Consider the following 24412-nt stretch of genomic DNA (forward strand, 5'->3'; position numbering starts at 1 on the left):
AAAATCCAAAATAATCTCCCCATCTCATGATGCTTAACAACTATATCTGCAAAGTCCCCATTATCATGGAAGGTAACATATTCATGAGTTCTGGGGATTATGATGTGGGCATCTTTGGAGGAGGGGGGCATTGTTCAGCCTACCACAATGGATAATGATACATGGGGGTTTGTTCCACTATTCTCTCTACTTTTGAAATTTTTCATAATAAAAAGTTACAAAAGAAAACCCTCCTTAGACCTCAAACCCCAGTTAACACCAGAATTTGGAAGTTGTATTTCCTTACATTGTAAAACTTCTTGAAAGTTTTCTGTAGTTCTTGTTTCTACTTCATCTTCTATTCTTTTATCTATTACAACTAGGCTTTCAAACATTCATCTCTCCCCCACCCAAAGCCAAAAACAGCCTCCAACTTGCCAAATCCAATAGTCAATTAAACTGTCCTCATCTGACCTGACCTCTCAGAAGCATTCAACACAATTCACTACCCTCTCCTTGTTGAAACATTTTCGTTTGTAGGCTTATATAATGAACTCTCCTCGTTTTCTCTCCAATCTCACTATTTACTCCTCTTCTGCCTGATTTTAAGTCTCAGGCCCTGTTCTTTTCCCTATCTACACTCTCCCTAAGTGATTTCATCCAGTCATGGGCTCCAATTACCAGCTATCTACTGTTGAACCCCAAATTTACTCTATGTTCAGTACTGACCACACCCCTGAGCTCCAGACTAATATACCCAACAGCCTACTTATGTATCCCGTTAGGCATTTCTAACTTGTCTAAGACAGAATTCTTGACCCTTCCTCCACCCCCAGATCTGTTCCTGTCTTGCTTTTTCCCATCTCAGTAGATGACACCAGTGTCCACTCAGTTCAAGCAAAACCCTAGTTAGGAGTCATTGATTTTACTTTCTGTCCTTTACTTCTTGATACCAAATTCATCAACATGACCCATCAGCAGTACCTCCAAAACAGACCTTGAATCAAACCTCTTCCCACCATCACTACTGTCACTCTAGTCCTTGATGTCACCTCTCACCTGGACTTGCAAAATTGTTCCAATTAGACTCTTCTCTACTATTATCCCCACTATGATCCATGCTCCACAAAACATCAAAGGTTAACTCTTAAGAAGTATAAATCGGATCATATCACCCTGTGCTGGTTTGAATGTATTATGTCCCCCAGAAAAAACCATATTCTTTGATGCCATCTTGTGGGGCAGACATATTAGTGGGAATTAAGTTGGAACATTTGGATTAGGTTGTTTGCATGGAAATGTGCCCCACCCAACTGTGGGTGATGACTCTGATTGAATAATTTCCATGGAGGTGTTGGCCTGCCCATTCAGGGTGGGTCTGAATTAAATTACTGGAGCACTATATAAGATCAGACAGAAGGAGCAAGCTGCTACAGCCAAGAGGGACACTTTGAAGACAGCACAGGAGATGCAGATGAGAGACATTTGAAGACGGCCCTTGAAAGCAGACTGTCGGTCCAGAGAAGCTGAGAGAGGACAAATATCCCAAGTGCAACTGAGAGTGACATTTTTGAGGAACTGCAGCCTAGAGAGGAATGTCCTGGGAGAAAGCCATTTTGAAACCAGAACTTGGGAGCAGACGCCAGCTACATGCCTTCCCAGCTAACAGAGGTTTTCCGGACACCATTGGCCATCCTCTAGTGAAGGTACCCGATTGCTGATGCATTACCTTGGACACTTTATGGCCTTAACACTGTAACTGTGTAACCAAATAAACCCCCTTTAATAAAAGCCAATCCATCTCTGGTGTTTTGCATTCTGACAGCATTAGCAAACTAGAACACACCCCTACACTTAAAACCCTCAAATAGCTTCCTACTCAAACTTCTTTCCAGGACCCCAAAAGCCTAGATGATCTGTCCCTTGTCTCTCTCCTAAACCCACCTTTTACCACTATTCACTATGCACCAGTCACCCCCACCTTCACTCTTTTCCTTCTTTCTGTCCCTTGAACGTGCCAAGCTTCTCCCCTCTCAGGTTTGTGCACCTTCTGAGACCTTCTTTCCCCAGAAGTATATGATTAGCTCTTTCTTAAACTTCTCAGCTCAAATATCACTTCCTTAAAGGCCTTCTCAAGCCCATCTAAATTAACTCTCTTCACCCCATCCCCACTAAACCACTACTCTGTTCCATTTTCTTTAAAGAACTTAACAATATTTGAACTTAGCTTATTGAATTATAGTCCTGTTCACTTACTTTCTTTTGTCTGTCTCATTCTGCTAGAATGTAAACTCCATGAAGGCAAATGCTTTTTTTTTCTTTTTGTCTTGTTCATGACTAATCCCCAGCAACTGGTACATGCTAAATGTTCAAAATTCAAATTTTTTCAAAAGAATAAATGAAGTATCCGTATCTTTTTTTCAGAGAATGCATGAAAAGAAAATGTGACCTAATTCAGATTTTTATGTAATTTTAACAACCTAAATGATTCTGATTCAGTAGATATGGGTGGGGTCCAGGAATTTTCACCTTAACAAATACCCCATGAGACTCTGTGGCAGAGCGTCCATAGACTTCTCTTTGAGAAACACTGATTTATTCTTTCTTGCAAACATTATGTAGATACTCCAGTTAATTGAAGGTTTGCAGAACTAAGTCACTTGTCCAAAGTTCAAATGAGTCAGCAAGTGACTTCTAAGAAGACAGAAAAAAGAAATCCTCATTTTAAAAATAGCTAATCATCACTTACATGATAAACATACACAAAAATTACCCCATCTCTTGTGCTGATCATAAATTCTTGACCTTCATATGAATCATTAAAACAAAGCCTAGACTTTTATAACCCTATTTGAATGACTACAGAATGAATTGGTCAGATCAAAACAGTAAGTATTTGTTTAAAGAAATCACCAGCACAAGAAAATGAGATCCTTGAAAGAAAAAAAGGATTAAAGCAAATGAAATCTTAGCTTTAAAAGTACACTGTGTTTATAAAGGAACCAATGAGAAGTCACTCTGAAGGGATAAATGTGGAAGGAAGATTTTCCTTCCAAAGTGATCAGAACAGGTGGGATGTTTGAAGAGTAATTCCAGATGCCACTTTCTAACACAACCTTGAACCACAGGCAACAAGAGCGGTGGTGGTGGTAGTGTGCTCAAATTGGTCTCAAGTTTGACTAACAATATACGTTAAGTTTGACAAGTAAAGCTGGCTATTTATTTGCAGCAGGAAGTTGGTAAGATATGCTATTGTTCATCCAAATTACAGTTTAATACTCTACTTCTACAAAGGAAAACAATGTGTACTGTTTATCTTTTTCATTTTATAAATTTCAGAAACCAGAGCTTTTGATATGACTCTGGGTACCAGGCCACCTTTTCAGAGGCAGCACCTTGTCTAGCTCTGAATAAGAAAATATGTATCTGGTCCAAGATCTACCTTTATTAAAATCCTGATTAAGCTACAAAGCATTTCTGAATGTCAAACCAGTTTTGTCAACTCCTGGAGTTATTTTCTCCCTTCCTTAAACTTTGTAAATCTTGCTTTTAGCACACCTTTTTAAGACAGAATATGCCCTACAGCAGCGCTATCCAAAGAAATACAATGCAAACCACAAAAGCCGGATATGTATTTTTAAATTTACTAAGTAGCCACTAGAAAAATAAAAACAGGCAAAATTAATATTTTAACTCCAAAATTATCACTTCAAAATATAATCAGTATTTTAAAATTGAGTTTTTCATTGTTTTTTTTCTCCTTGGTACTAAATCTTTGATATCAGATGTGTGTTTTACCACATGTCAACTTGAACTAGCCATTTGAGCTGTTCAATAGCCACGTGTGGCTAGGAGCTGCCATACTGGTTAGTGAAGGTCTGGAGTTTTGCTATTCGAAAGTACAGTCCAAAGATTAGAAGCACTGGCACCACGTGGAAACGTGTTAGAAATGCTGAGTCTCAGGCCTCATCCAGACCTACTGAATCAGAACCTGCATCTTAACAAGATCCCCAGGAGATTTGTATGCATAATAAAGCTTGAGAAGCACTGGTCTAAGGCGGAGGTTGGTAAACTACGGCCTAATCCAGTCAACCATTTATCTTTGAAAATAAAGTTTTATTGGAATATAGACACTCACTCATTCACATGTCTATGACTACTTTTGTGTACAAGGACAGAACTGAGTGGCTGCAACTGAAACTGTATGGTCTGCAAAGTCTAAAACATTTACTATCTGGTCCTTTCCAAAAAAGTTTGTCTGAAGGAAGAAAGCTGCTGCTGCAAGTTACTAGTAAATATCTCAGGCAAGTCAATGGTCTTAGGTTCCTCATCTGCAAATTAGGGGTAATAAATAATCCTAACCCCATAGAACTACTGTGAAGACTTCTGGTCATTTATATAATAGACCCGGCATAGAATTGGGATTTTAGTAAGTGGTAACTATTATTTCAGAAGGCACTATAGCAGAGTGGGCTCTGGAGTTGAACAAAAGGAGTATAAATTCTGGCTCTGTAACTTATAAGTTCTGTGATCTTGAACAAATCACTTAACTTGAGGCTAAATGAGTTTTCTTAACTCTAAATTGAGCTAATACCTATCTTCCAGGGTTGTGGGGACAGGGCATGGCACATAGGAAGGCTTCAATAAATGGTAGCGAATCGGACTTTTCGGCAGCCAGCGATGCGGCTCATTTCAGGCAGCACCCAGTGGTTTAAAGGTGGTGGCGGGAAGCCGATGTTTGGTCAAAGTCATCATCTTCATGATCGCTTCGATCTTTCACAATCTCCTAGTGAAATAAGCCAAGATGTCTGTTGATCCAATGACGTATGAGGCCCAGTTCTTTGGCTTCACACCCCAAACTTGTATGCTTAGGATCTACATTGCATTTCAAGACTACCTGTTTGAAGTGATGCAGGCTATTGAACAGGTTATTTTGAAGAAGCTGGACGGCATCCCAGACTGTGAAGTTAGCCCAGTCCAGATTCGTAAATGCACAGAGAAGTTTCTACGCTTCATGAAGGGACGTTCTGATAACCTTTTTGGCAAAATGGAGCAGCTGTTTTTGCAGTTGATTTTGCGTATTCCCCCAAACATCTTGCTTCCTGAAGATAAATCCCAGTGAGGAAGAATTCCAACTTCTCCAAAAAGAAATCAAACAGTTACAAGATAAGTATAAGATTGAATTGTGCACTAATCAGGCTCTTCTTGCAGAATTAGAAGAGCAAAAAATTGTTCAGGACAAACTCAAACAGACATTGACTTTGTTCGATGAGCTTGAAAATGTTGCCAGAGATCATGGGACTAGTGATAGTAGAGAGAGTTTGGTGTTTCTGGTCCAGAATTCTAGAAAACTACAAAATATTCAAGACAGTGTAGAAAGGGAAGGCAAAAAACTGAAAATATCTTAATTTCTAAATAGTAAAAAGAAAGAACCTGTCACAAAGTACAATGGTAAGGGAGGTATGCCAATGATTATTATTGCTCTAGTGAATCATATATTTTACTGGATTTTCTCTGTTCACTCTTTCTTGTATTCCACATCTTCCTCTTTCTTGGCCCACTCTTCTAAAGGATTTATGCACTAGTCCTTGAAGCATCTGTTTCTTAGAGGCCTCTAATTTGTGGAAACAGATCCCTGATGCAATAATGGCTCATTTGTGGACATAATTGAAGAAGCAAAGTTATTTCCTGGCTAAAGATGTTTTGTGAAGTTATATCTTGGTCATGATTCCCTTTGACTTTGATCCTTTTGGTTTATTGTTTGGATGAGACTTAATGAGAAAAAAGGTCTAATGGGTGGCCCCTTTATTAGCCAGCCATTACACCATGGGGCAGCCAAAATAGAATGCTTGCTCTTGCCCAGTAACTTTTCTGAGGTGAGGAAGTTGATACCTGGTTGAAAGAAGCAAGTTATCAGAAAAGACAACCTTGATCTTTGATAAAAAAGAAAGAAGTTGTTTTAAATTCCAGAACAAATCCTTTCTATGACCAAGGCCTCAGTGATGTTAAGAAATTTACCATCTTGGACCCCAGGTATAGAAGACCTTGGACAATAAAGAAGCAGATACCACTGGAATAGGAAAAAAAAAAGCACAGAACATACCCTATAGCAAAATTTACATGAACTGACTGTTAGGTCTTTATACCAAATATTTTTTTTTTAATTTTTCAGTTAGTTTTGAAATCTGTTGTGCTAATATTTAATTTATTTATTCATGCTCTAAGCATCAAATATTTAGTGCCCTCAGTGGGAAATTTTAGCTGAGTCTTGTGCTTAATATTTCTTTTTTCTAATTAGTGCATGAAAAATGTTAGCTCATCTAATGAATGGGGAAAAATAGCAATATTTGTTCTTAAGGTAGCTTGCCCTCCGTGTCTTCTTCATGTAGAGAGAGATAACTTAAGGTATTAGTATTTGCAATTAAATATTCATAGAATTAGCCTTCATTTACATGAAATATGTATATTATCAAACAGTACTTTTCTGAATCCTGTACATTAAATGCATATGCTTTAAAAAAAAATAAAATAAATGGTAGCTATATGCATATATATATAATTCTATTGGCTAGGCCAAATCAGAGTATTAATGAATCATGCCAAGCTGCCTTGGTGGTTCATGTGACTGCACGTCCCAAACCAAAGTATTATTTCCTGTGGTTCTGGTCCATAACTCACAAGCAGAACTTAAGGACAGCAAAAATGTTTATTTGAAAAAATTACTATGTATTGAAAATATACATTAGAAATTATTACATACTTCCATAGCATTTCCCTTCCCCACCACAAAAGTAGAAATATCTGCTTGCTATGCTAATGCCATAAGTAAATTCAACCAAAAAGTAAAACATCATCAGTCCCCTTTTCTCATTCATTAGAGACAGAAGGGAAAAAGGTCAACTTATATTTGCCTATCAATAAGAATTTAACAAGTCCCAGTCTTCCATGGCAAGACATACATATTTCTGTTTTGAAGATTGTGAAGAGTTATTCTGTTCTTTCTCCTGCTCCTCAAAAGCTCTCTTCTTGCTCTTCTTCGACTCCTGGCTTGAAGTCGCCTCCCGTTTCAACAATGGCCCATGGCAGTCCGGGTCTTTCTCTTTATAGAACTGGAGTTTCTCAGAAGAGTTCATGTGGGTGTCGGCCAGGGGGCACTTCACTGGGGCTTCTGTTCGAGCCCGCTTCCCATCTATAAGAATGACAGCAGGGAACAGCGACGTTACTATATTGGCATGCTGATGCCTGCAATAAGTCTAGAAAGATGATCCAAACACGGTGATGTCTGGATTAATTTTGTTTCAATGCCATGAAGAGTAACAGAGGATTATGCACCAGCACAGGTTGAAGGCATGTACTCATTCTGGAGTCACTGCCACTTACTGGATGAGTGATGCTCGGCAAGTGACTTGTCTGTGACTCAGTTTTCTCATCTTTATAGGGATACAAGGGTATAAAATCTATTTCATATGGCAGATGTGAAGATAAATGAAATAATACATGTAAAGTGCTTAGCACACTGCTTTGGCACACAGTAAAAGCTCAATAAATGTCAGCAGCTATCATTCAAACTCTGGACTTGATTTTGGTTCTAGAAAAGATGAGAGGCAAATGTATGGCTCAAATCTAGCAAAGCTCTATGTTTTTTGCTGTGCTCTGGATTATTCTTCTTTTGCTACCCTTATTTTCCTTTCAATTTCATTGCTTAACTCCTTTTTAATCTTCTGTACTCCAGCTATATTTTGTGCCACCATAAATCGTTTTTTTGGAACCAGCTGGGTTATAAGTAAATAAATAAATGATTTTAGAAAGCTATTTTTCTGGTACTGGTGCTCAAAGGTAAGAGTGAACTGACACATATTGAGGGAATACAGGTCCTGGTGATCATAAATAAGTCAATACTCTCAAAATTAATTTTCCCACTGAATGAAGACAAGCTAATTGCAAATAATCTAAAGGCAAAAAACTCCAAAGGAAAGGGAATTTCTCACAAAAGTGCTGAGCTGCTGTTCGAGGCTCCGATGTTTCTCGTAGCTTCACAGCTTCCGAAGTCACACGCTCCCACTGCAGAACAATCTAAAACATATTTGGAGAGGTAATCCAAACAAAATCTCAAGCTTCTAATCTCAAGCCTTCCTTGTTTCCCTCTTTCCCCCTCCCCATAAATACAAACCCTGTGGAAGATTTTACTATAGATAATTGGTGGTAAGAATAAAATAAATAAATCCAAGTCTGTTCTAAAGCAGGAGCTGAGTCAAAATACAAACATGTTGGATGTATATGTATTTGTATGACTCATCAGGAAAATCTATAAAGCTGACTCCTTGGTTCTACTTTCATCTTTATTCCAAGCTAGAAATAAATTGCATATCCCTTAAACTAAATACTGAAATTTAAAGTCTTAATATATACTTTTCACACATTCTAGATTCACTCACATCTCTTCAAATATAGCAATGACAACTCACACTCTTCTATGCGTGTAAAATGACCATCTTTCCATATTTTCAAACTTCCTCATCCGTTTCTTTTTTAACTGCTAAAAATGTGATTTTACTGTAAGCTATTACGAATTCTTTTGGAAATTTAGCTGAGTGCAAATTACACATAAATAAAATAAAAGTAAACAATTATTTTGCATATACCATGAATAACAAGAACTTTAAATTTAATATTTCCTATTTGGCCTGTAATGAAATGATCACAAAGGAAGTCAAGGAAAACATTTCCATGTTTTGGTAATGGATGGTGGTGATGGTGGCACAACATTGTGAACACAATTAACAGCACTGAAATATATATCTGAGTATGATTAAAAGGGGCAAAAGGGGAAATGTTAGATTGTATACATGGTAAGAGAATAAAAATAAAAAAATCCATGAAACTACACTGCACAGTCAACCCTAAGTTAAACCATGAACTTTAATTAATAGTACAATGAAAAAAATGTGCTATCATCAATTATAACAAATAGTCTACACCAATGCAAGGTGTTAGTGGTGGAGTGGTATATGGGAATCCTGTATTTTATGCATGATTGTTCTGGAAACTCACAACTTCTCTAATAAAGGAAAAACAAAACAAAACAAAAAAAACAGAAAAGAGAAACATTCCCAGAACACAGAGGCAGTACAACACAGAGTTCAAGAGTTCTGGAGTTAGCTCTATCACTTACTAGCCAGGAGACCCTTGGCAAGTGATTTAACTTCTGAGTCTGTTTCTTCATCTGTAAAATAGGGATTAATAATAGTACATACCTCATAGGGTTGTTGTGAGGATTAATAAAGAAATAATGGACGTGAAGGGCTTAGTAGTGTCTAGGCACACAGAAAATACTGGATAAATATTAGTTATCATCCCTTCTATGATACATTCCTGATTATGGAAAATAGGGACAGATCTAAGAGAATGCCAAGATGGATTACGGAACATGACAACTGAGTGAGTGACAGGGAAAATTGGTTTCTAGTAATAGAAATAAGAACGTCAATAGGAAAGTACAGTTTGGGGATGGGGAAGAAGAAAATGAGTTGGGTTCTGGACAAGCTGAATGTAAGAGGCCACGTGGAAAATATTTAGGAACACGGGTCTAGTGCCTGGGAGATGTAAGGCAGAGTCATCTCTGCAGGGGCAATTAAGGCTCTGAGAACTATTAAGATCACAGGGGGAGTGAGCAGTGATGTAAAAGAGGAGAGGAATCAGCAGGAGCCAGGAGGAGAAGTCAGAAGTTGGAGGAGGACCAGGAGTGAGGCCAAGAGAGGAAGAGCAACAAGGCAGGAGTGTTCACATCAAATACTGCAGAAAACCCAAGGGAGAAGAAAGAGAAAAGGCCACTGGAATTGGCTTTTAAAAGTGCACTTGCCACGTAACAAGAGAATAATTCCAGTGGGCAGTGGAGGCCAGGACTAGAGTACGTGGGATTAAGAACTGAGTAGGCAGTGAAGGGGTAGGTGAGATGAGGATAGGAAATAATGCCCAGTTGTGCTGGGGATGGGGAGGCATGTTAGAATAAGGGTGGTTGAGCGTGTCTGTACACAGAAAGAAACAAGCCAACAGAGGATGAAATTGAAGATTCAGGGGTGGGGCAGTGGAGATGGGGGGGTAAGTATTCGTAAAATATTACAGAGGAAGTTGGAGGTCTTAGGAAGCTGGAATAAAAGTGGCATACTTTTAGGAGCAGAGTAGAACGTGGTTGAAGAAATAGAGAAATTTTGAGACAGAGATAGGGAAGTAAAAGAACCCATTACATGGCCTCATTCTTCTGAGTAACCTGTTGAGAATATGGGCATAAGAAGAATGGAGCCAGCCTAAAACAGTTCCAGTAAGGGATCAACAAGAAATAGGTAAGGCACTGCAGCCAAACCCTAGGAACCCAGTTGAGGTTGCATGGCATGAAGCTATACTGGCTTCCATCAGCTTACTTTCAGGCCAGGCTGTTATTGATTTACTTAATCCTCACCAGGCTCTGCAAAATAGGTTCTGGTTAGAGACTCAAAGGTGCCTGAAGTCATAGAGCTATGAGGTTGTGGAGCCAGGATCCAAAACCCAGGTCTCTGATCCCCAGCCTATGCTCCCTCCTCCATATCACCTGCTACCAAACTCTATCAGGCCTTTGTCTGACCACCCCCCACCATCCCAAGTCCACTAGTTGTATCTAGGATTCATCCAATGCTGCAAACTTTATCTGGCAATATGCTGTGGTAATTATTTCATCATGCATGTTCTGGACCAACTTCAAAGTGCTTCCGAAACACAGACTCATAAGCCTCCCTTCTTGCTTATCTATAGGGAGGTGATGCTGCAATTAGGCAGTTCAATGGGTCCATTATAGCTCAGAGCCAAGGAGGGATCCAGGACAAAAAAAGGTTTGGTGTGTCCTCTAGGTCTCCACCAAGAACCACTGGCTAAAGGTATCTGAAGGAGAAAGGCACCAGCCACAGGCAAGCAGGCATCTACTGGCACTGTACTACTTGGTTACTCTCTGACTCCTACTTAAGTCTGTGCTTTAATGAGTTGAAGACTATCAAGAAGACAAGGGAATGTCAAGGTAAAGTTCAGCTGAGAAGGGAAAAATGGGAAGGCTCAGTGACAGAAGAATGAAAGAGCCATTTCTATTTCCTTACTAAGCCTTTAAGAAAGGGAGGAGCTGGATTTAAACCCTTTTTGGAGGGACTCTAGAGTTTATTCTCTTTCTAGTACACACACACTGCTAAGGGAATCTGTCCTTCTGAAGTTGGGGCATACGATGTCTCTAAATAGCAAGCCAGAATTTACTGTATTTTCTGAGTCATCTGAAGATGGCCATTTCCTTCTAGGTATATAGTAAGGATGAGTCACACTTTACAACCAAAGCCTAAGACTTAAGGACTGGCACTCAACATCAATTAAGTAGCTGGCTCAAATTACATATAGCCCATCAGTGTCTCCAATTTGACATGGAGATAATTCAGCCAAGGGATACCAAGAGTATTAAACTTTGGTCAGAGTGTTAGATAACACACTTGGAATTAAAATGAAATGCCCTATTAACTGTTGGGAAGAAAAATCCGCAGTACCTGGTCAGCCCAGCCCTCTGTCTTGCAGTTACTATGATCGAATTCCTTCAAAGGCACTTTGGAGTGAACGAGGCCTATGTGGGTCTGTAGCTTGTGTTTGATGGCTTTGATGTCCTTGAGAGGGAGAGACAGAACAGAAATGTACACACATTTGGTCAGTTCCCACCTGCTTTTGGTAGGAAATAAAAACCGTCATAAATACCAGCCCTTTCTAAATGCCAATTAGCAAAGCAAAGTATCAAATAGTGAGTACAGAGTGAAAGAAGGGAGAAAAAGTCTTACCTTGAGCCCCGTCCCAGAGATATCTAAGCAGTTCAGTTTTCTAAAAGAAAAGAGGTATACAATTCCTGCATCTGTGATCTCAGGGTTACCTAGGTATCAAAAACACGGGTAGCATTCCATAACCAATATGCCAAAAACAAGTCCAGACAATGAAAAAATATAAAAAATTGAGTGAGCAAACTTTTCAGAGAAATTAAATATAGGAGCCTCATCTTTTCTATCTGTAATATGAGGGAGCTACACACATTTTTTTCAGCATCCTTTCTTACATATTTTCACAAACTTTTCAGAGAAAGTAAATATAGGAGTCTCATCTTTCCTATCTGTAATATGAGGGAGCTACACACATTTTTTTCAGCATCCTTTCTTACATATTTTCTCACATCAGATAGTATAGTATTAGCACTGAGTCCTCAAGGTCACAGGTGCAGTGCCTTAGCACATTGTAGATGTTCAAAAAATATCTGTTGAGTGAAGACATTTGCCTGGGATAGACAGGGCATTCATTATTATCTTCATTTTACAGAGGCCAAAACCAAGGCTCAGAGAGGTTAACTAACTTGTCCAAGGACACACAGCTGCTAGTAAGTAGCAGAGCAAGGAAGGTCCTATGACCTCAAACCTCTGCTCCTTCTACCCTTTCAACACTATACCATCCTGCCATGCATTTAATGGATTCGCAGTTAAATCATAAATGATCTCTGCCAACTCTCCACCATTGGAGCCAATATCTGGTTAATCCTGAGTAAGTTATCCTAATTGTAGATTCATCTAGATTTTTATCAGACAAATACTGATTTTAAAAAAGACCTCACTGCCAGATACCATGAATCAGAGACACAAGGAAAGTAAAGATGGGCCAAATGTCCTTCATATATGCTAGGAGTATGATGAAAGGCTGTGCTGCCTGCGCATGCTCTAGTAAGTGGATGAATCCGTGAGGCTCTTCCTACCCCAGGAGGTGGTTGTGTGCCGGGAAAGGCATCTGACCAGGAGTCTACAGCCTCCGGCTTTAGTCTTGCTCTGCTGCCAACTTGCACTGGCACCTAGGAAAGTCACTTCTCCTCAATTTTATTACCTCTGAAATGAGGAGGAAGAACTAGAAGATCTCTACGCCACTCCAACATAAGTAATATATAATTTCTAATAAAACTTACAAGATAAATCTAACAATGTTAGATTTTCAAGGCCTCTTTTCATCACTCGAACTGGTGCTGTCATTTTCCGCACCCCAGCATCAGATAAACAATTATCCTTCAGGTGGAGCTGAGTCACACTGGGAAAACAAAGACCATAAATAAACTACTTAAAGAGAATCTGAGAAAGTCTAGGTATGAGAACACGCTTTCAAAAATTTCATTTAAAAATATAAACTATCCTCCGCCCCCTGCTATTTAATACCCAATGAGTTTACCAGAGTAAACGATCTTTTGGTGCTATTTCAATTACGAAGGGAATCAAACTTAGGGTTCAAAGTGTCATGCAGTACTAATCTAGGAGGCAGAGGGCACTAAAGGTATATGGTCGAATAAGGTAAACAGGGATGTCCATTAACAGGATAAATATACCTTATTTAACATAAAAGCTGTACCACTGACAAATTGTGTGGAAATCAAAAAACATTTTAAAAATGTCAGGAAAGTCAGCTAAAAACAACTCCTATGAAAATTCCTCTTACAAAGCAAAAATACTTTGTAAAAATTTTAACCAGCTTTACAAATCTAATTTTCAAATTGGGTTATAAAGTATGGTAATAACCCAATCTGTGTAGCTAACCTGAATGTGGTGTGTGAATGTGCTCCACTACCCCTCATACAACAAGAAATCTGAGACTTGGAGCTAACTTCATACAAGAATACCTTTGTATGGGGCAGCATGTAAGTGTCACTGTCAGAGGCAGGCCCCAGGTAGCAGGTTAGACCCAGGTGTGCAAGGCCGCTATCCTTCTGGGTGTTTATGAAACCACAAAGGAATCCATCTGGGCTCCTCTGCTGACCAGACTGAGTAACCTGAAATCAGCTGGACTATTTGTGAATGGTATGAACTAGGCCATTTCTTAAAAATTATTGCTCCTGAAAAGGAATTATTTGGCTGTTAACAGTTCATTCTCTTTAGAAGTTACAGCATTGATAATTAAAATAGAAAACAGTCAAGACTGTGAAAAATTGTATAACTTTTTACCTCTTGCTAGAATAAACTAGGACTGGACAAATAATGGAGAAAAATCATATTTTGACCCAGGTAGCTTCGAGTCTGTATTGAAATAAAAGTTATTTAGAAAAGAGAACAACTATATACCAACCAATCTATCTTGCTTGTACCAAATAAATGGAGCTTGAAAATGTTTTTGGAAAAAACTCAAAACAGTAGCAAATAAACATGTGTTGGAAAAAAATCAGCATTCCTCAAGATGGTCTCTTTGGAAAAAACCTTTAAAAAAATAAAACAATTCATCTACGAGCGGTGGCAAGTCAGTACCTAGACAGGGCCTCATTGGTGAGATGTTCTAGAAGTTCATGCTCATCTCCAAGCTTGCAACAGGAAAGATCCAGGCAAGTCAGCTCCCGGAAAGACTTAATCTCCTCAAGTTTTTCTGAAATCACCAGATATCTGTGGAGTGTGGAGAGCAATCAACAGCTTTTCTTTTCCTTCTTTAAAAACATTAACATTTGTGGCTTTGTACTAGCAGTTACCATCCCATCAGGGCAAAGTACCAGGTAATAAGCAGACTTCACTGATTGCCATCTGGGCACAGGCTGAATCTGGGTATACCACAAGTTTGAGTACTTGCCTACTCCACTGTGCCTGTTATCCTGCTAACTTTCCTCCAAAAGTATGTGCAACGTGACTTACAGGAGGACTCATTCTAATCTACATGATTATGAAGACAAACCTGTAAGCTTGAGCAACTTAATTACACTGGAGCAGCTTGCCAAATTGTTACCTGGAATCATTAGGGAGGGCTCTGGAGAGACAAAGGAGCTCAAAACGTCATTCATAGCCCAGGCCGGGCCTCCACCCTGTTTTCTAGTTTGATCATCTATTTCAGATGAAGTCAGTGGGAAAAAATGAAAAGGCTCTAGGTGTGACAGGAAAACAGAGGAAATGATCCTAAGAGAATACAGAAAGTAACTTGTGCCAAGAGCATGCCTTTCTCATCCACTTTTCTCTTGGGATATCTAGAAGTTTCCATGGCAAGACTATGTTCTATTATCAGGGGGTTATACTAAAAAGAGTTCTTATGTCTCTTCTGTCAGCAGAATCATAATTGCCAAAAACAAGATGGAATAATAAGAGGACAAGAGAGGAGGGTGAATCATTTTTCTTCCTATTTCCAACCCAAACAAGATGTACTCAAACTGACTGTTGGCCTGACTGCTAGGTAGTTGGCTTGGGGCACTGATATGCCCTTTAAATTGTGGAGTCTGTGCTGCTTGGTGACTGAGCTCAGCTGGGTACACAAATGAGACTTATCTACTCAGACGTATTTTAATTGCACTGTAAATAAAGCTGCTATTTTCCATCTTCCAATCACAGAGTTGAAGTGGGCTAATGGGGATTTGAGGGATTACTGGCAATCAGAGAAAGAAAACACACATCCTTTGATCAATTAACCAAAAGATTTTTAGTAATTCTGAAACAAGGTTTATTTGTAAAGGACATAAGAATGTGTAAAATGATTAAGAAACATTACAAAAATCAAGACTGAGAAACCAATATGCAAGGCCAAAGGCATGACTAGATGCTAATCTAAGACAAAGCTTTAGGGTCTTGCTTGCAACCAGTCTTCCGATTTCCAATCCCCCGAAAGAGCTCAGAACAGTATAGCAGAGAAGCAACAGACAGAGAACAGAAATGTTTTAGTGTCAGACAAAGCTGAGCTTGGATTCTAACAGCCCTCATTACTTGTGAGATTATGAGAACATTACTTAACCTCTCTGAGCCTCAATTTCTCCAGCTGTAAAATGGAGTTGACAACTACTTCTTTGCAGGACTATTAAGAAAATCAGAAACAATATTCAGAAACTGCATGGCATCTTGTAAGCTCTCACTAAATGGAAGCTATTGTTATTTCTTCAGTTACATACAGTGATAATTTAAGGAAAACATACTTGCCTCCCTGTGACCACCGGTGGGAATAAAAATGACTGCGGTTTTGATACAAGGGAGGAGAGAGTTTTGCAGGATTGGAAAACAGTTGTAAAGACACTTGCTTCTCCTTCTGGCAGGCAGCTTTGTGACCCAACCCCAAGACAGCAAGTGCCTGTAACACCCAATTACCTTATTTTCAATTACTTTTTCAAGTGCGTTCAATTTGACCTGAACTCTTTTGTGCCAGTGAAACCTTTGATGCGGCAGCTTCAGCCCTGAATTGCAAAAGTGCAACCCCAAATCTCCTGTTCTCTTCCTATTTTCCTTTGGGGTTCAAAAGGAGAAGGGACATTTTTGATCAGAATTGAAAGTGTTACTCATATCTGAGTAAGACAGTAAAGTTTGGAATTGTTGCAAGAAAATATATGAGCCTATTATGTTAAAAATATTTCTATATCTTTGATTATAAAAGTAAAATATACCCAATTGAGAAAAAATTAAGACAATATGGAAGACTAAAAAGAAAATTAAAACCAACTGCAATCCCACCATCTAGATAATGACTATATTTTTTGTGTTTCTTTTTTCTTTCTACATATGTAATACACATATAAAGACACCTATCTATTTTCTTTTTTAAACAAAATTAGGATCATACAGTATATACAATTTTGTTTTCCATTTATTATATCAAGAACATCTCACTACATCATTTTAAATGATCTTTGAATATTATCTTAATAGTTATAAAATATTTCATCATACGAATATACCTTAATTTACTTAACCAATCCCCTATTAGACATTTAGATAGTTCTCAGATTTTCACTATTACAAATAGTTCTTCAATGAACATCTTTATATAAAAATGTTACCATCTCTAATTATTACATTTAGAATAAATTCTTTAAAAAGTAGGAATAATGGGTGAAAAACTTGAAATGGGTGTTTTCAAGGCCCTTGATACATATTGCTAGACTGCTTTATAGAAATGTTATAGTAAATTATGTGCTCATCAAATGTGAATGACCACACACTCATCAAAAGTGCGATTTTCACCATGATCTGGCCAACTGGTACGGTATGCAGACATCACACATGGTGTTTATGCAGCATTTTCTGTAGCATGGGAATTACTTAAATTAGAATGGTAGGTGGGAAAAAAGCAGAGTACAAAGTTGTAGATAGAGTATATTACCAAATGTGTAAAAATATATATTTGAAAATAACCATACATGGTAGGATCATGAATTTATATTACAGTTTCTATAGTTCCTAAATAGTGCATTGTGTTCATAAAATAAAACATTTTAAACAAGGTTTATCTCATAATTCTATTTTTATTCTTCTAATTTTTCTACAATGAATATAAATAACGTAGAATAAAAAAATGGAGAAAAATGTATGAATTACAATGAAATATTGCTTGATGAAACAATTCTATGAACTGAATAAAGATATTTAGTTCTTATTTATTTTTTTAAGCATATGAACTAACTACACTTAGTTTATGTTTTCTGGTATGACTTTCTAAGTATGCTTTTCATTTAGCCTTGCTTTAACAGTCATATTGATTGTGCATCCTAATGGTAAGCTGCCTTTAGCAGTTTCTAATTAAAAAAAAAAACTCACAGTGCAGTGTACTATATAGTTGTTAAGATCTACAAGTACGGATGATAAATGATTTTCAAATTATGTAAAGAAAGCAAGATGCATAACAAGTATATGAAATGGGCTTCCATTTGTATAACAAAGGAGAGGTCCCATACATATATATATATGTAAGTGTATGTACAGAGTATCTCTGGAATGATATGAAAGAAGGTGCTAACAGGAGTTGTCTCTAGGAAGAGGAAATAGAAGATGAGATAGAAGATGAGATAGAAGGGAGACTTACCTTTCACTTTCTACCCTTTTGTGTTTGTGTTTGAATTGTTTGCCAAGAACATTTTTGTGGCTTTTAAAAGTGCTTTTTAAGTAGAAAGAGACTTGGAAGTCTTTTTACACCACGATGGAATAAAAATTTTAAAGTAAATGTAAGTATATGAGCAAAGGAAAGTCACAAGAGAAAACACCTGCTTTGTTATAAGACAGATCCTGGTGTTACAGCCTTAGCTTAGAATGCCAAACTTCAGAATACTCAAAATTTTAACTATTCTTTTAAGGTTTCTTTTGATCTACTTCAAGATGTAGTTGTTTGAAAACTGAAACATGGCCAAGAACTCTGGGTTCTAATCTTCACATCTCCAAGAACATACTAAGATATATTTAGCAGATCACTTCTTGTCCTTTCTACTTTCTTTTATTAGGAAAGCTGATAGAAGAGTATTTTCTACCTAAAGGAATAGCTGGGGGGATCAACTAATCCTTGTAATGCATTTTAAACATAAAGCTAAGTGTCATTGGGGGTAGGGAGAGGAACATGGTGGTTGCTCTCCAAATGGCCTGCCATCTTGTGTTTGGAAGTTCTAAATCGAAGTGCTGTCTGATTGGGTAAGTCCTCAAGGCCACTAAGCCCCAGAGCTTGACAGAACTAACATATCCAGTAAAATACTCAATATCCTAATCAGAACACCCACCTGTTTCGCAAACACAGGGAGCAAAGCACCAGACTTCCGTAGGCTTCAGTGAATTTCTGTAAAGCCCTGAGCCCTGCACCTGGCTCTGTGAATTTCTTTCTGGCCTCAGCAGCAGAGAACAGCTTCTCAGCAATCTGCTCAGGAAAGCCAATAAGGGAATCAATGTGATCAACATTGTCAGAGATGAAGCCCAGGACGAGGCTGAAGAGGGATTTGGCAGAGTACCGAAGATTCCCCTCCCGGGTATATGTGAAGATGAAATGATCAGTCTTCTCTTTTTGCGCAGTATCATCTTCCCTGTTCATGCAAAGCTCCACAGAAAAGCCTTTGGGAAACAGTCTGAAAGGCCTTGGCTTCTGCAGGCTGCTCCTGACGCCATCCAGGGCCAGATCAACCATGTGCAGCTGCCCATTTTCTCGCACATACACAGGCCCTGGGTCCAGGTGGTTTCCTGAGTTGAGGTAGTAAGACATGGCCGTGATTGCAACTGTAAAAGCAAGGTACAAGGAAAGCAAATCCAATTAAAATGGCATTTATAATATGTAACTGCACCTTGCTGTGCCCAGAGCTTTATGAGTCTACCAGGCAGGCCCTGTGGCTGGCTTGATTTTTGAAAGCAGAACACAACAGCTGCCCAGGAACTTTGGCACTACAAGTTGCCTCCCCTGCCTCTCCGTGGAATGCCCTTTCCCACCCTCCCCCTTTTCTTGTCTATCTGGTGAACTCCTATTCATCTTTCAATACCCAGCTCAAATCTCGTTTCTAAAATTCACCCTGAAGAATTTATCACAGATGTGGACAAAGATTCATCTACAAAGAAATTCGTGGCAGCACAGTTTATATTAGCAAAGCAAGTGAACATAACACACAACCTTGAATATTCAGCAATAGGAGTGTTATTAAATAAACTGCAATACATCTATAGCATAGAATGTTTACAGCCATTAAAATTTAGAGGTATTATTGATTTGCAAGTTACAAACAGTACAAAGGAAATTTACCACTTTTGTTTTTTAAAACCCATTTATGAACAAAATAAAGACCAGTAATGAATAACCCACTTGCTACCTTCCACATACTTCTATTGTTGCACTTGGCTCACTGTTCTGCTACTGATTTGTTTCTTGGGCCTGCCTTCCCTCTGGTTTGAGCTCCTTGAGGAGGGGCCATGTTTAATTTATCCTGACTCCCTAACACTTGCCGTGGCATGAAATAGTCCCCGAGTAGATACTTGTGGAACTAAAGTTTACTCATTTGCTAAATCTTACATAAATCACAAGCAACAGGGTTTTTTGGTTCTACAAATTAAGACCTCCATCACGACAGATAAACAAAAGCTAGTCTAGCCCTTGAAAATATCACATCTATAATGCCATCTGTTAAGGTACTTTCAAGGTAAGGCAAAAATGAAAAGCAACTGGGTATTTCTACAATCAAATGGGTGACATTTTGTACCCAAGTCCTAATGGAAATAAACATTTGTTTTCCTGAGTAATTGTGAAATTCCAAAATACACAACAAAATGCTCTGTTAAATAAAACGCAGGTTATCTGATGATCATTTTTACAACAACTTAAAGGAAGGAGAGAGGTAAAATTTAAAATACAGGTAAAAAACCTGTTATTCCTAAAAGACTTGATTGACTTTTGGAGTGAACCAATCTCAGCTTCTGCCTCAGTGCAGGGCCAGGATGTGGCTCTGATGCCACTTGAGTGTCAACAAACAATTAAGTCAACTATTAAAAATGGTGAGTCTCTCAAGATCACGATTCTGTTTGTGGGAATCAGTACTATCCATGCTTCTCCTGAGGATAATTACGTGTGCAAAGGCACATCAGCAAAGAGGGCCGTGTCCAGCCCTAGAACCTCATCCATTCCGATCATCCCCTATGCTTTACTTTCTGGCCATCCCATACTACCCAGGTAAGTTAGCCATGCTCTCTTGTCCCTCTGGCCTTTGCCCATTCTGCTCCTTTTGGCTGGAACATCCTTCTCTGCCTTCCTGAGCTAGCTGATTTCTACTCATCCTTAACACTAGAGTCACCCACCATCCCTCTCCCGGGAAACCTTCCCTAACCCCTGCTCCAGTACATGCTTGTCTGATTCTCCCCGAGAGCCCAGTATCTCCTTCTACACAGTACTTAGCACCATGTACTATGTCTGCTAACTTGTCAGCATTCCCAGAGCTGGGAGCTCTTTGAAGGCAAGGCACTGGATTCATTGTTGTTTCCCATGCCCAGCATGGTGCCTGGTACTGGGTAAGCCCTCAACAGATATCTGATAAACTGAATGAAAAGAAGGGTGAGACCTCAAAGGGACAAACTCAGTACTGTGAGCTGCAGGACCTGCTGGTACTGTTGCTAGGAGCCAGCTCCTTCCAGGCAACAGCTGCAGGCTCCTCCCCCACTTTCCAGACCCTTCTGCAGGTGGCAGAAGCAAAGCAGATGATAGGAATATAACTGCTACTGGTACTACCAAAGAAAAAACAAAACTACACCCTGTCACAGTGCCAGCTCTTATAACCCATTCTCTTGTCAGTGTGCAGTGCCTGCTGCTAAGGAGACATCTCACATAATCTAAGCTCTTCTTCCAATAGGGGTAAGTATCTGGCCCCCTCAATTCATAGACTTTAATCCTGATGGCAGATAAAGCAAGTCTCCTTTGGTCTTTGTCCCTGTGGACATTCAGAGCACTACTCTACCTGCAGATCAGACAGTAGGTACCAGACAAGGCCCTGAAAAGGAATGACTTGATTTTAATAGTATAAAGGCAAATTCTATGGAAGATAATATAATGAATCAGCTCACTGTAAGCTACCTGAACAACAAAATAGGGCTGCTCATCCGGATTACATTGACCCTCACGTCACACACAACAGTGCCTTCAACAAACTGTGGAGTAAAATGGACAGGTGGATGGATGGACAGATGACCACTTTGGGTGAGAATCAGAAAGTCTGATTCCATCCAGCAGAGGGCACAAACAGCCTGGGACCAGAGAAAGGACACTATCCAGGGTGCCCCCAAATCCTGACAGCTTCTGCTTCCAGGCATCATTTTCAAAAGAGGCACAGTACTGGCTATATTTCATCTTTAAATTACTCATTGAATGCTATTCCTCTCTCTAAGTGATGGGGGGAGAAACACACCAATATTTCCTAAAAGAGTAAACCCATATCACCTGTCTAGAAGCCCAAGGTTCTCTGTTCTTTAACTACGACATTAGAGTAACTGACCTGGCTTCAGGGAATTCTGATGACCTTTGATTTCTACTACCGTATTTGTGCATCCTGCATTCTCCCAATAAGGAGCTTCTTGACAGCTTGTGAAGTACTGTAAAATGATCTAAGAATTAACTTAATGTTTTAAACCCTTCAAGGTTAAAAAACATAAAAGCCAGATGACTGCACCCATAGGCTTTGTATTTGGGTTCCCTTATTCCTGGCTGTTGACCAGGGTGGTCTGTTATAAATGGGTCCCTTCAGGAGACACAGCCTATTCTATTTCATGGCAAAAACACCATACAAACTGGAAAATTAAAATAATTAGTATCTGCATGAATAACAATGTCCAGTGTAGATCTGCATTAGCTTTACTAACAGTAGTTCAACACTGTAATAGGGGCATTCTGATAGATTCCTAGCCCCCTACAGAGAACCCCTCATACAGAGGCAATTGTGTAACCCACACATCACAGAAAAACATTACAATAGTGCATCTTCTGGTACAAAATAAGCCAAAGTTACCATGAAGCATATCATTTCATCAAATGACGAAAATACAAACTTACTGCATTAAAAACTCAGTTCTCTACAGCCTCCTTTAACAAGAGGCAAGAAAAAATAATTGATAACTAAACTAGAACCTGGAGCCAGTTTACCAAGCAAAAAGCACGGCTATCCCAATCAGGTAGACTGGGGATGAGGGGTAGCTAAGTCTATGTCTACCTAATTTGAAGAGAAAGAGAAGAAAACAACTTTAACAATCCTCTTAAGAATAATATAGTAATGATTACGATGATAATAATAGTGAGTGTGGTAGCTACATTTATTAAGCATCCACCAGTTGTTAAACACTGTGCTACACACTGTAAGAAAGAGCTCATGTATTTGGAACAATACTATGAGGACAGGATTGCCGTTTAACAGATGAAGAGGCCCAGGGAAGTCAAGAACTTAGTTAAAGTCACACAGCTGGTTAAGTGGCGGAGTCAGAATTCAATCTCAAGGCTGTATTACCCCAAGAAAAAGCTCAGGCTCTTTCCACTGCATGATGCGGTCTTTCAAGAATAAAAATAGGGCCATCAGCCTTAAGAATGAAAAAAATGTTAAAAATTAATCTCACCCACCTGTTTGAACCCTCTGGTAGTCACTGGCCCAAGCTAGAAAGCAGTGAGTAAGGGGAAGGGAGCAGTGGGAGTGGCTAAAAAGAACAAAAAAAAAAAAAAACAAAAAACAGTGGCCATCTGAGGAAAGGGCTGGTGGGAACAGAGCCAGGGCAGAAATGAACCATATTCACAGACCAGGAAAACATCTGTCAGCCCATGTCCTTCATCGCAACATTAGCAGACACCCTTGGTTTATTTGAAAGTATGGTACTCTTGAGAAAATTTCTAACATAAAAAGTTGAACAGAAACTAGCTCCAAGCTACCAATAACCAACCAAGAATCGACTACCTTCATTGTTCTATGTGCCACCTCCCCTCGCTGTTTCCTACAACTTGCACTTTCTTACCTCTTTTCTCACCCATGCCCTTTCCTCCCCCAAGTTCAAGAGGGTCACACCACACCCTCTTCCTACTGCCCCTACAGGAACAAGCCAATCTTACATCTGGACACTCTCACTTTTTCTACTTGCCAACTCTAGAGCTTCTCATTCAAAATCCAATCCCTACACCTAAAATCCTAACTGCATCCCTTGGCCTTCTCTTGCTTCTCCTGTCTCCCACCTCTCGAACCTCATACTCTTATGATCCTTCCATGTCAGTTCAGAATCCCTGTCCCCCAGACCCAATCCCACTTCCTCCTGCATTGCCTCCTCTCCCTACACCATTCCACCAGGCCCCTCATTCTATCCCCCAAGCATTTTTTCTCTCTCCTCCTTCACCATCTATTCTTCCCTTCCACAAACCTCTCTGGGCTTCTCTCTCCTAGCACCCCAATCTCTCCATCCTATTCCCTGTCTTCTGTCTTCAACCTTCAAAATCCTCTTCCTCCACACCTCACTTTCCCCAACTTCACAATCCACAGCCTCAACTTCTTTCTTCCCTACCCCCAAGACCCTCCTCCTTCCCCATTTCCAATCCTTGCCCCTTCCTCCTCGAATCCCTCAAAATCCATTCCCTACCCGTCTTCTCCAGTACTGCAACCCTCCATCCCCATTTCAATTCCCACGCATGCCCTTTCCCGAATCCTACCAAAGCTAATCTCGCTCCCAGGCCCCAAACCCCAGCACTCACACGCCCCGCACCCTCCCCGTGCACCGTGATCCCACCCTTAAACCCATCTCTCCCAGCCCTAGTACCCCCATCCTCACACCCTTCCCCCAACCCACACCCCGATCCTCCCCCCTACCCCCTCCGCCCCTCTCTCACACCCCGCTCCCGCCCCCACACGCAGCCCCGGGCTCGGTGAGCGGCCCTGCCCGCGGCCGCCACCTACCTGTGCCCCTGCCCAGGCAGCGAGCGGGAGATCCTCGGCAGCGGCTCCCTCCTCCCGCGGCGCGGCTGGGCGGGAAGTGACTCGGCGCCCCGGGCACAAAGCTAGGGAGGGTGGGACCCAGAGAGGGTTGGAGGAGGGAGGGGGCTGGGGGCGACCAGGCGCCGTGGGACCGCGGGACCGCGGGACCGGCGAGGGCGGGGGGAGGGCTGAGCAGGGGAGGCGCGCGTGCGCGGGACTCGGCATGAGGGGCGGGACCGGGCATGGAGGCGG

General features: G+C 40.0%; 3 protein-coding genes across 4 annotated transcripts in view; 2 read left to right on the forward strand and 1 right to left on the reverse strand.

Annotated features, from left to right (window-relative positions):
* HSPB11 (heat shock protein family B (small) member 11) overlaps positions 1–24412 on the forward strand; it is a 93519-nt gene that overhangs the window by 25552 nt on the left and 43555 nt on the right. The gene's annotated exons all lie outside the window — the stretch shown is intronic.
* LOC119527293 (protein MIS12 homolog) lies at positions 4710–5387 on the forward strand. The gene is given in 2 exon segments (XM_037827161.1): positions 4710–5094; positions 5096–5387. Coding segments are annotated over 2 exon segments (603 nt in total). The 5' UTR covers positions 4710–4783.
* Positions 6672–24334, reverse strand: LRRC42 (leucine rich repeat containing 42). 2 transcript variants are annotated; one of them, XM_037827159.1, is made up of 8 exons: positions 24143–24334; positions 18485–18971; positions 14292–14423; positions 12971–13089; positions 11814–11902; positions 11532–11645; positions 7968–8052; positions 6672–7168 (listed from the first exon to the last, which is right to left on the reverse strand). In XM_037827159.1, exons 2-8 carry the CDS (start codon positions 18955–18957, stop codon positions 6894–6896), a joined length of 1287 nt encoding a protein of 428 aa, XP_037683087.1. In that variant the 5' UTR covers positions 18958–18971; positions 24143–24334; the 3' UTR covers positions 6672–6893. The 2 variants fall into 2 exon arrangements, with proteins under 2 accessions (XP_037683087.1, XP_037683088.1); XM_037827160.1 differs by lacking the exons at positions 6672–7168; positions 7968–8052 and adding an exon at positions 8982–9202.

Source organism: Choloepus didactylus, chromosome 2 (assembly GCF_015220235.1).
Source record: "Choloepus didactylus isolate mChoDid1 chromosome 2, mChoDid1.pri, whole genome shotgun sequence".
In the NCBI taxonomy this organism is placed as follows: domain Eukaryota; kingdom Metazoa; phylum Chordata; class Mammalia; order Pilosa; family Megalonychidae; genus Choloepus; species Choloepus didactylus.